This window comes from Plasmodium chabaudi (genome assembly GCF_900002335.3).
Source record: "Plasmodium chabaudi chabaudi strain AS genome assembly, chromosome: 8".
NCBI classification, from domain to species: domain Eukaryota; phylum Apicomplexa; class Aconoidasida; order Haemosporida; family Plasmodiidae; genus Plasmodium; species Plasmodium chabaudi.
Window position 1 is genome coordinate 956,696 of NC_030108.2, and position 12,841 is coordinate 969,536.

The 12,841-nt window shown below is 24.4% G+C and overlaps 5 protein-coding genes across 5 annotated transcripts; 2 read left to right on the forward strand and 3 right to left on the reverse strand.

Annotated features, from left to right (window-relative positions):
• Positions 1-639: 639 nt before the first annotated feature.
• Positions 640-2,016, reverse strand: PCHAS_0824100 (3-oxoacyl-[acyl-carrier-protein] reductase, putative; the record flags this gene model as incomplete). Its single annotated transcript, XM_016797913.1, has 5 exons — positions 640-729; positions 842-892; positions 1,038-1,520; positions 1,636-1,824; positions 1,927-2,016. 5 exons carry the CDS (start codon positions 2,014-2,016, stop codon positions 640-642), a joined length of 903 nt encoding a protein of 300 aa, XP_016653817.1.
• Positions 2,017-2,984: 968 nt separating this feature from the next.
• Positions 2,985-3,986, reverse strand: PCHAS_0824200 (DNA-directed RNA polymerase II subunit RPB3, putative; the record flags this gene model as incomplete). The annotated part of the gene is made up of 1 exon (XM_737652.2): positions 2,985-3,986. One exon carries the CDS (start codon positions 3,984-3,986, stop codon positions 2,985-2,987), a length of 1,002 nt encoding a protein of 333 aa, XP_742745.2.
• Positions 3,987-4,777: 791 nt separating this feature from the next.
• PCHAS_0824300 (OTU domain-containing protein, putative) lies at positions 4,778-5,476 on the reverse strand (the record flags this gene model as incomplete). The annotated part of the gene is made up of 1 exon (XM_016797914.1): positions 4,778-5,476. The coding sequence occupies one exon, from the start codon at positions 5,474-5,476 to the stop codon at positions 4,778-4,780; it is 699 nt and encodes a 232-aa protein (XP_016653818.1).
• Positions 5,477-6,799: 1,323 nt separating this feature from the next.
• PCHAS_0824400 (nitric oxide synthase, putative) lies at positions 6,800-9,043 on the forward strand (the record flags this gene model as incomplete). The annotated part of the gene is made up of 1 exon (XM_727941.2): positions 6,800-9,043. One exon carries the CDS (start codon positions 6,800-6,802, stop codon positions 9,041-9,043), a length of 2,244 nt encoding a protein of 747 aa, XP_733034.2.
• Positions 9,044-9,865: 822 nt separating this feature from the next.
• Positions 9,866-12,310, forward strand: PCHAS_0824500 (membrane attack ookinete protein, putative; the record flags this gene model as incomplete). The annotated part of the gene is made up of 1 exon (XM_738050.2): positions 9,866-12,310. One exon carries the CDS (start codon positions 9,866-9,868, stop codon positions 12,308-12,310), a length of 2,445 nt encoding a protein of 814 aa, XP_743143.2.
• Positions 12,311-12,841: the final 531 nt, after the last annotated feature.

Genomic DNA, 12,841 nt, shown 5'->3' on the forward strand with positions numbered 1-12,841 from the left:
TATAAATCAATGTAGAATTTTAAATACATTTTTAAAAAAACAAAACGATACTAATTATGTGTTTAAATATTTATATTACTTTAGAACAACGTATAATATTCTACAATTTAACATAAATAATATCCAATATGCTTATTGGAAAAATTATAAATCCGTGTAAAAAAAAAAAAAAAAAAATTTGAATGGAAAATTATTAACCACAATAAAAATAAAATAAACTACAAATGATAATTATGTTAAATAAAATACATAAATTTTAAGGAATCACCTTTTTGATAAAAACATATTTTTATAAATATTATATTCATAATCTCCTATATATTAAATTTGTATATGTACGTATTTATATATGCATATGACATACAAATTTTATGCTTATAAAATAGACTAAGATAAAGATCAAAAATTGTTCTATACAATATTGTAATTGCTCCAAAATATTTATACTTAATGAGTTCATCTTATTTTATTAAAAATCGATTATGATATGTTTCTTTTTTTGAATGTTTATTTATTAAATTTTATTTATACTATTTAAAAGATAAAAAAAAGTACAGTCTTTAAAAAACACAATGTATGCATGTATATGCAATTATATATGAAACCTAATTACATATTAAAAATAAGTATCAAAAAATTTTAACTTGATAATCCACCATCAATTATAAATACTTTTCCATTTATATATCCTGCAATTTCTGAGGATAGATATCCTACCATATTTGCAATCTGTAAAAAAAGTCATGAAGGGTTTAACAATGTAGGGATATACTTTTATTGAATATCACAAAAGGCTTAAAATAAATATAGTCTAATTTTCATATTAACTTTTGTTACTCACCTCTTCTGGTGTTCCCATTCTTCCAGCAGGAATATTCGAAATAATATTTTGCTGAAAAACAAATTGTGGATGTGTGTGTGTATATTGCATAAACAAAACAAATGAATGACGAATGCACATTTATAAAAAAAATTGTAAATAATAAACCTTTTTCTTATGCATTAATTTGTGTGTATTTTTTTTGAAAAAATATTACTTTTATATCTTCACTGATTTTATCAGTCATGTCACTTGATATAAAACCGGGGGCTATTGCATTAACAGTTATATTTCTCGATGCTAATTCTTTAGCCAAACTTTTTGTAAATCCAATTACTCCTGCTTTGGATGCAGAATAATTTGCTTGTCCAAAATTTCCTGTAATTCCTACTATACTAGACATATTAATAATTCTTCCATATTTATTACTAATCATTCTTTTAGCTATAGGTTGAGTTATATAAAATAATGAATTTAAATTTGTTTTTATTACGTCTTCCCATTCTTCATTTTTCATACGCAAAAAAACATTATCTCGTGTTATTCCTGCATTGTTAACTAGTATATCTATACTTTTATGATCTGTTAATAGTTTATTAATTAATTCGGTTATTTCTTCTTTATTTGACACATCGGCAGCATATCCAGTTGCTTTATAACCAAGGGAATTTATTTCATCGGAAACGCTGTCACACGATTTCTACAAAAAAAAAAAAAAAAAAAAAAAAAAATCTAGCTATTATAATTTTATTCAAAAAAGCTAGCTATTCATACTTTAGCTATTTTAGCTGTTTGGTCATAATAAATTAACGTACCTGTGTCTTACTTATACATAAAACATGTGAAACTGATTTAGCTAATGTTTTTGCAATGGATCGTCCTATACCCCTTCCTGCTCCTGTTACTAAAGCTACTTTATTTTCCCCACAATAATAGTTGTTTTCTTTATTATGCCCCAGCAAATTTAAATCATGGCTTGCTCGTAGGTACTTATTTGGATTAACCTAAAATAAAAAATGAAATCAAATAAATAGTAAATAAAGGAATGATAAAACAATGTGTAACAATATAATGATAGTGAAATACAAAACATTTCAATTAAATACCTTATTCAGATTATGTACATTCGGTACCCTATAACACTCCAATGCTTGTATAAAAAAAAAACATAATAATAATTTATACAACACATTCATTTTAATCATTTATAAATATTATTTTAAAATTAATGAGATTTTTTTACACCCTATTTTAAAATATTTTTTTTTGACAACTACATATAACTACACTTTATCCGAAGAACAATTCTCTCTATATATGGTGACTCTTTTTGCTTTCTATTTCAATTTATTACATATAGGTTTATGTGTAAATAATTATTTTTTAAAACAAAAAATATTACACACAATTTATTTATTTTTACACAGCATTATACATTATGTTATTTTGTTTGTAGTTTATTTTTTAATATATTTTTGAGAGCATATAAATGGTTATAAAATAAAATACAACCACCTATTTTTAATAAATAAAAAATCATATATTATGTATCCCGATATGGCAAGATTAGGTATATTTTAAAACCGTCACACGATAAATAGGAAAGAATGTGTATTCTTGTGTCCCTTAAATTGGCACACACAATTATTGCATAAAACTTTTTATAAATTTAATATATTTTATTAATATGAAAAAATATTTGTTCGTCTTTTTAAAGTTGCATTTTTTCCATATTAAATTGGTTAACTGAAAATGTGTGTAAATATATAGGTCGCATAATTTTTTTCTATTTTTCTCAAACTTATACATTATGCTTATATATTTATAACAGTTTTATTAAAACAATGAATTACTGTTTTGTTAGTTTTTTCGATAGTTACCCAATATGGGGCATTAATAATATAATAAAAGCGCTCAGTATAATGAATGAAAGCATAACAAGCATAAAACATAAAGGAGGTTACTACTCATGTAGATATACATGTTATGAAAATGCCAAATGAACGCGTTCATAAAATTTAAAAAATTATCCAGAGATATGCAAAATCACTGCACTCAAAAAATTATAATGTTATGAGGTGAATTAATTTATCGGATATAATTGAAATGCATGAAAGCAAAAATAAACGACATGCACAGCAATAATATAATTGCTTCGTATGAATTATTCCAAATCCAGTTGAATTCCATATAGGGATACTCCCTGTTCCTTTAGTTGTTTTGCAACCTCTTCAATAGAATAAAATGAGGCTTTGATTTGTGGCTCTAAGTCTTTTAACTTACTTTCTAAAATTTCTATAGCCATTTCAACAATCTGCTCAGGTGGCATTGAACCAACTGATTCAACTTTAAAATGAAATTTAGTTTCATCATAAATAACTTTAACAATATCTTTATTATATCCTAATTCAGTTAATGTATCTCTACAACTTTCTGCCATAACAACTGACATATTTTCACTTAATTGTAATTCAACATCTCGATCATCATCCATTTCTTTTAATATATAACAATCAGGATTTAAATTATTAGCTATTATTAATTTATGTTCTTTGGGCATCTTATCTACTTCCGGATGATTAATTACTATTTTATGATCAATTATATAGGATACATTAGCTGGTATCCATTTTGCATGCATTTTTCCAATTCCTTTTGTGGCTGTTAATTTCATATGTAGGGTTTGATTTTTCGATAAAGTTACAATAGGTATAGCAGTATCCATTTTGTCAATATTATTATGTTTATTATCATTGGGTATAGGCATAGGAATATTAGGTTCATGATCTAGTGCTTCTATATCATAATGTGATACATCTATTTTATTAGCATTATTACATTTTACTTCAATAATATATTGTACGGTACACCTAGAACACGTTTCCTTACATTTACATCGTTCTCTAAATTCATAACTTTTTATATTTCTACTATCTATAGGTATTAAACCTATTCTATGAGCTATAAATTCATCATGAAATGGACTTGTGTTTTCATAAACATTAACTATATCAACTGCTAGTGTTGGAACTTCTGATAGCATTATTCTTCTAAGGGCATTTGCTAATGCTGTATTACTATTATATAATATAAATGACATTTCATTTTTTGATATACTTTTTATTTCAATTTCATGTTTTTTTGAATTATCTCCGTTCATCATCATTTTGGATATGCCAAGGGAACTTTATTAAATCTCAAAAATTTTGCTAAGAGTAGAATTTTGTTTTATCTTTTATTCCAATAGCCGTTAAAGTTATGTACTACTCTAGCTAGCTATATTTATTTTACAAATATATTTTTTTTTATCATGTCGTATGATTTTTTTTTCAGAATGATACTGCCGTTGATACATTAATATTTCCAATATCATCAAATTATTTAAAAAAGATGCTAAGAAATCATTATATTTATTTTTATAATTAATTTATGTTTAAAACAAATTTATGAACAGTAATATTTTTATTTTATTTTTTTTTTTAATGATAATTTTTCCAGAATTCACTTCAATAATGCAAAGGGGCATATTATTCCTACTCAGTCATGACCTTACATAGGCATATATACAATACGTATTTATATGACAAAAAAAAATTTTTAAATGAATAATTATTTTTTTTGACGAATTAAATTTTTTCAAAAGAATGACATATATGAAAATGTTAATTAGTAAAAAATTATTCTTTCAATTATTTTGATGAAAAAACAAATATTATGTATGATCACCATTTTACACGTATAGAGTTGTAGATTAAGATGGTTTACGTAATGGGGGTTAGCTAAAACATTGGCAAAAACACAGTATAAGTTCAGAAAATAATATTTATTAACAATGAGAAATGTACATAGTAATACGTAGTAATGCGTAATCATACAAAACTGTTGCAGATAAACAAGCTTTTCCCATTTATGAAATATGTCGAAAATGGTTATTATTTCTCTTTTTACTGATCTTATTCACAATTTGATTAATTTGAGCGAGTCATAATGAATAGGACATGAATAAGCTAAAAAAACGCATTTCTTGGGTTGATGATTAGTTTTATATTTCGGTTCATATTTTAATAACCATTGATCGGGATTTGATGTTATTATATATACAACACAATCGAAAGTATCAGCTATGGCTTTAATACATAGTTCATCACCCCAACATCCATCATTTAACATATTTTTTATATATTTACTAAAATCTCCTTCTTCAAAATATATAGAATATTCATCTTTATAGTTTAACATATAATCAACACATGCTTGACGGATATACATATGATATATTTGTTTTCCAAATAAATTATATGAAATAGATCGAAATAAACAATTTCCATCTCCTATTATTTTAACTAATTCACAACCTATAGCTAATAAATGAATTTGTAATATATTTCTTTTATATTTATAATTTTCTTTATTTAATTTATTTTTTCCTAATAAAAATGATATATATCTATCTAGACTATTACATTTTTTTATTCTATCCTTATGTTTTGATTCTTGTATAGATTTTAATATATATTCAAAATTATTTACATTTAAATTATTATTTATTTTTTGTTCTATTTTATCATCATTTTCATCTCGTTTTGCAATTTTCAATTTCGTTGCCATATACTTGTATTTTATTTTTTTCCATTTTGTTGTCAAGAAGTTGGTCATATTTATATATCCTACGGTTTACAAAAACACAAAAGTAATTATGTTCAGGTTATAAACAAATGGTGGCTACATAAAAGGTTGCTTATATTCTGTGTGCATATATACTTATCCGTCCCAAGTTTCCTATACAATTTCATAAGTCTATATAAATTTTCCATTTATTTGATAATTTTTTACTTACAATATTTGCATTTTATTTTACGAACAAAAATTTTTAACTATGAAATGCAACACTGTCTACAAAATTAAATAAAAATATATGCTTATATTTTTTAATAAACAAAATATGGCAACATGTATATCCTAATAAATGAATATTTATTAATGACAAATAATGTATAAATACATTATCATATGAATATATGCTAATTTTTAAATGGGTTATTTTATCATGTGCCCAAAGTGTGCAAAAATAAGAATATTTTTTTACATATACTTTGTAATGATTATGTGAAAATATTTTTTCAATTTTCCATTTTTTTTATAATTTAAAACATAAAGACAATTTTATAGTACCCCGTCTAAGCTAATTAGTAAGGTCTACATATAAATGCATGCAATTATATGCAACGTCATTCTTTTATTTCGTTAAATTGGGAACAAATGGTATTCATATATATAGTTTACAACTTGTTCCTCTTTGTACTTTTTTATAAATGAAAAATATTAAAAACCAAAAGCTTTAATCCTATTAATTTTCATTTTTTATAATATCCTAAATTTTATATGGTTACATGTGTTCTAAACAGATAAAGAATAATTTATTTACCAATACATATAAACATTTTCAGTGTATTATTTAACCTAGCGCCTATTAACTGCTTTTATAAAAAAAAAAAAAAAAAAAAAATATTTTAAATTGGAAAATATAGCTAGCCAATATTAATCACTTTTTGTTAATATGGCTGGTTGTGAAAATATGTGTTGCCTATATAAATTTTTTTAAACTATCCAAATGGTAAACAATAGTTACATTTAAATAATATTTAAAATACACCTGTGATATTATAATATCGATATAATCTATATATTGTATTCACCATTTCAATTTATGATTTGTTATTTTATTATTTTATTTTTTTATTAATGGTTACAAAATTTTTAGTAAATAATTTTATATAGAAAGAAAGCATTTTTATTTATTTTGGCATACTTCAAATTAGTGCATTCGCAATGCCGTTTTTTTCCCATTCGATATAAATATATTTATCAATATTTATATATGTTGATTTATATTTTATGAGTTTGAATAGAAAAGAAATAAAATTTAAATGGTAAAAGTATAATATAACAAAAAGATAATGAAAGTAAACGTGGGAAAAAATGAGAAGGGATTGGAAATCGATTTTGTCATACTCTATATTTTTTACAGGTAACATATACTTTCTTTGGAAAATTCAAAATACTTATTCTTTTAAAAGTATAGTAGCCTGTATAATAAAATGTTTAAATTATAGTAAAAAAAAAAAATTTCCAAATAATGCGATTGCCCAAAATGTGAAAATATATTTTGGTAGTCAAACTGGGACAGGGGAGCAATTTGCAAAAGAGTTATGCTACAACTTACAGGAAATATTTGATATAAAAGCAGAGATTATTGATTTAGAATATTTTGATAAAGAAGAAATAAAAACACTTGGAATTCGTATATTCATTGTTTCAACATATGGGAATGGAGACCCACCAGATAATGCTACCGAATTCTTTAAATGGCTAAAAGGACTAGATATAGATAACCCATATTTTAGGAATACAAAATATTCTATAATGGGTTTAGGAAGTAAACAATATAGCCATTTTAACAAAATAGCAAAAAAACTTACAACTTATCTTAAAAGTTTTAAAGCAGAACAAATCAGTGAAACTATTTATGGTGACGATGATGATAATATTTACCATGATTTTGAAATATGGAAAAATAAATTTTTTAAAGAATTATCGAAAATTTTAAATATGGAACATATCCCAATTAATTTTATCAAAGAAGAAGTTATTAAACTGGTGGATTGGAAAAGTCTTCCTGACATAAAACTCGATATAAAATTTGAGGATTTAGAAGAAGATAATAAGAAAAGCGAAACAAATCAACATACTAGTAATTTATTAAATGATAATACTACTTCTCAAGAAGGCCAATTTAATAAGCCTATAGCCACAAGTCTTACTGGAAAATTTTACTTTAACCATAATATTGGTACTGTAATATCTAATACAAATTTGTTAAAAAATGTAGATGACTCTACTAATTCGGATAAAGTTAATCATATAATTATATCGTCAAAAAATATTAAATATAAGTCTGCTGATACTTTAGTTGTTTTAACAAAAAATTCAAAAGAAATCACAGATTGGTGGTTAAAACGGTTAAATATAAATGAAACTGATAAAAATAAAAAATTTATCTTTGTGGAACGAAATAATCAAAATTCAAAAAAACACGATAATACACCACATTTAGATGGTACTAGTAATGAGAAAAATGATATATTAATAAATAAAAATAGTAATAAAAACAATGGCAATAATAATCATTCCATGAATAGCCCGTTTCCAACACCATGCACAATTGAAGAAGCCTTACAATGCTATTGTGATTTATCAACTATACCTCGAGTAAATGTTTTAAATAACTTTAAATGTTTTATTAAAGATATCGAAGAACTTAAAATGTTTAATTACATTTTATCAAACAATAAAAGGAATATATTTTTTAATATATGCAAAGAATTTGATATGACATTTATCGAATTTGTAGATATATTCATGCAAAGTGCTATATTTGAATTGGTACCATTTTTACAATTAATTCCTAAAATTGCCCCGAAAAGTTATACAATATCTTCTTCTCCAAAAGATGATCCAGACACTATTACATTGACTGTAAAAAAAAAACAATATCCTATCCATTCTCTTCGAAAAGCATTAAAAAGTTTTAAAAATAATAATATGTTACCAAATATTACTGAAAAAAAATTACGAAATTTATGTGAAAGACGGTGGTACAAAGGTTCGTCCTCATATTATTTAACAGAAGAATTATATCCAAATGATATATTAAAATTTAATGTTAAAACATCAATATTTACACTTCCTGAAAATTTAAGAGACGCTAGCATTATAATGATTGCTACAGGAACGGGAATAGCCCCCTTTAAAGCCTTTCTTACAGAATTTAAAATTTTTGACCAAAAACGCGAAAAAAATGAAATATTAAATAAAAAAAATAAAAGAATATTATTCTATGGTTGCAGAAAAAAAGGAATAGATTTTCTATATGAAAAAGAAATTATGGACGCTTTGGAAAACAAATATATTGATGAAGTTTATTTAGCATTTTCAAGGGACCAAAGTAATAAAATTTATGTACAAGATTTAATTCGTGAACAAAAGGAGCTTGTGTGTAGCTTGATAGAAAAAGGTGCATATGTATACATATGTGGAAATACAGAAATGGGTAAAGATGTGAAACAAACAATTAATAATTTATGTGAAAATAATAAGAAAAATGATAAAAAATTTATAAAAAAATTAAAGAAATCAGGACGATTTTTCGAGGAAACTTGGTAATAACAACTTAGTTTGTGAGTTATAGTTAAAATAGCTTTAATTAAAATTTTTTTTTTCTTTTCGCTTTTTTTATGACATGTTCATAATTTTATTGTCATTATGGCTATTTTTCTCATTAATATTTTTTTTTTGTTTTGTATTATTAATATATTATTAACTTTTTTTTTTCTACATTGGCTAGTAAAAGAAAGTAATAATTTGTTTTATTACATTTTTATTTTGACTATTTTATTTATTTATAAACCCTTTTAATTTGTATTTAAATTTTGTTATGAAAATGTGTATTTTAGTGAATAAATAAAAAAAATTAACTTGTCTATTTGCTTTACTATTTTTAATACTCATTTAAAATTTTAAATTGTAATGTGTTAATTTTTTTATATTAAATATAATCAAAAGAATAGGCATATCCTTATGCTATTTTTGTGTTCTATGCTTACACCCATATAAAGTATACACTATATCAGTTGTTTTATTTTGAGAATTATTCATGCATACATATAGATATAAATAAGTATATACAATTTTACATGTAACTCATTCTTGTTGCAATAAAATCTGTCTAATATAAAACTGGTTATGTGCTAACTGTGTTTTATAAGTTGTGTTTACTTTTAAATCATATTCTTTTCCGTTAAGGATAGAATTTAATTTTGTCTTTCGAATGGAATATTTGATATTTATAAAAGGAATCACAAATAATTTATGAAAGCTCACAAGCATACATTTCTATGCATATGTAGCACTATACAAACTACAGTTTAGCAAAAATTCATAGTTTTTGTTACATATAGAATATTGGATATTAAGATTATAAAAAAAATGATGTTTAAAAGAAAATATTTATTTTTTCCATGTTTTTTTTTGATAATTGCAAATATTTTACACAAACTTGACAATTTGGGGACAGATGAATGCCTTTTATATTTTCACATTCGCATTTTAAGCATGAGCAACGATGATACAAAAGAGTTATGCAACAATCAATTGGAGATTTCTAATAATGAAATATTATCGGGCTTACAACATGAACATAATATAGAAGATAAACAAGTTATAAAATTTATATCGAAAGATGCAAATAGTAAATATGATCAAAGAAGAAAACATATAATACTTAAAATATCGAAAAAAAAAGTAGGCAATATGCAAAACATACGTAAGATAAACTTTAATGAAGTTAAACAAAACGATGATGGGAATTCTGAAATAAATAACTCCAATACAACAAATGAAGCAAATCCAGCTTCCAATTCACCAAAATATAATAAAAATAAAAAATCGGGGTATGCAAAGAATAAGGTAGATAATTTTGTTAAACTAATGAAAGATATTAATGATAATATGGAAAACGAAAAAGAAAAAGAAATTCATAAACCAAATACAGAAGATAATGTTTACAGTGATGAGCATCATACTGTTGTAATATATGATGGTTTAGATGAAAACAAAGATTTATATAATAAATATAAAGTTGAAACAGAAAATAATATGGATACGAGAGTAATACAAGGAACAGAATATTTAGGAGTTGGATATGATTTTTTATTTGGAAATCCGATAGGAGATCCATTTCTTAAAGTAGATCCAGGTTATAGAGATTCTGTAATAAAATTAACATATCCTAAATCTGATGCCGATTATCCAGATAATTATATAAATATAAATCCAAATGGATCCTATGTACGAAATGAAATATCTTGTAATAGATCAGAAAATGAAACTGAAATAAGTACGATGAGCGAGTATAGTAAAGAACTTTCTGTTGATGCTTCATTAGGAGCATCTTATGGATTATTTGGTTCTTTTTCAGCATCTGTTGGTTATGCAAGTGCATCTAATACAATATCTAAAAAAAAGTTTAGAATGTTTATATTAAAAAGTTATTGTTTTAAATATGTGGCGTCTCTTTCTCAATATTCTCAATGGAAATTAAGTGATCAATTTTTGAGAGCAATAAATTTACTACCATCATATTTTAATTCATTAGAACATGATGGAAAATATTGTAATGCTGAAGAGTTAAGAGATAATAAAACAGGGATGGATAGTTGTGGAAAAAGTGTTGAATCATGGTTATATTTTTTTAAAAATTTTGGAACGCATGTATCAACTGTTATACATTTAGGTGGAAAAATAACACAACAAGTTAAAATATCAAAAAATGAATATAAATCCTTAAGTGAAAGTGGATTATCCACTTCTGTGTCTGCATCTGTTGGGTTTGGTTTATTTAAAGCAAACGCATCATCAAGTACCGATTCAAAAGAATCCAGTAATGAAGAATCATCAAATTCGAGTATCGAAAAAGAAACAGTGATAATCGGAGGGACAACAATATATGATCCTAATGATCCATCCAATTTTGAAAAATGGGCAGACAGTATAAAAAATAATCCAATGCCAATAAAAGGACAATATGAGCCTTTATCTCGGATTTTACCAGAGAGGTTAACTAAAATATATGATGAAGCATTAAGTTTTTATGTATCATTAAATGTGCCTATAAATATAGGTTCAAAAACAGATGGCGAAATAAAAAATTATAATTTAAAAAGTCAATTGATGAAATCGAAAATTATACATGGTAGTGGTAGTGGATTAGTTGTTTTAGAATGTGAAGATAAACAAAATTTTATATTAGGATTTTCTTTATCTATTCCTAATGATTTATCAAATTTAAAAGATTTTTATATGAATACATGTGATGAGGAATCAGATAAATGTTATTCAAAAATGAGCGACAATGCATATAGTTATATATTTGCTATGTGTAATGATGAGCGTATACCATATCTTGAACAGAAAGCAAAATCTGGTACAGGTTTATTAACCCTTGAATGTTCAGAAAAGAATCAAATAATTTTATTTGGATTTGGTATTAGTGTATTAAATTCAAGTGATCCATCAATAGCTATGTATCCATGTAAAAATGCGAAACCATCATGTTCTATGCAAGGTTCTACAGATCAGTCTGCTGTTGGTTTGTGGATAGTTTGTGGACATGAAGAATCTCTAAATTCAAGTTTTTCAGTTAACATTCGAAAGTTAGAAAAAGATAATGTATCAGGAAAAAAGAAGAAAAAAATTGACATCTGTCCTATTTCGATATTGTTTAATTTAATCTTTGAATTTACTAAAACACCACCCAACAAACGGAGTGGTAAATGCTTTTCTGCTAACCCCATATGCCCAGGAGATTTCCATGTATGTTCAGACAAGAAAGGAATAAAATCGTTTAACTATTATTCTGTGTCGGTTTATTAGGAGTGGTATACATATTATAAGTGCCCATTTTTTGCTTTTAAATTATTTTGAAACTTATTAATAAAACGGTTCAGAATAAATATATGTTTTACATGTACATGATTTAGGAGAGGAGTATACATATACTATATACAGTTGCATGGCTATTTTACATTTGTTTTGAATTTTGTTATTTTATAAAATAGTAATAATAACTAACATTTTTTTTAATCATTATATTTTTTCAACATTTTGAAATATGTAAAGGATTGACAAATTTTATTTTCAACCATAGTTATAAACATATGCATGAGAGTACTAGCTAATATTGGACATATCCTGTTTTTTTTTGAAACATCATTTTTAATTCATTATTTATATGTGAAAAAATGTGATAAAAAAATTAATATATTTATATAAACATTATTTTAAAACCTACAAAATAATAAATATATAATTTATCATAAGTAGGATAACCTACAACTATTTATATACCATACAGTATTAGCAAATTATATAAAAAAAATTTGAAGTTTCCGGCGAAGATTTTTC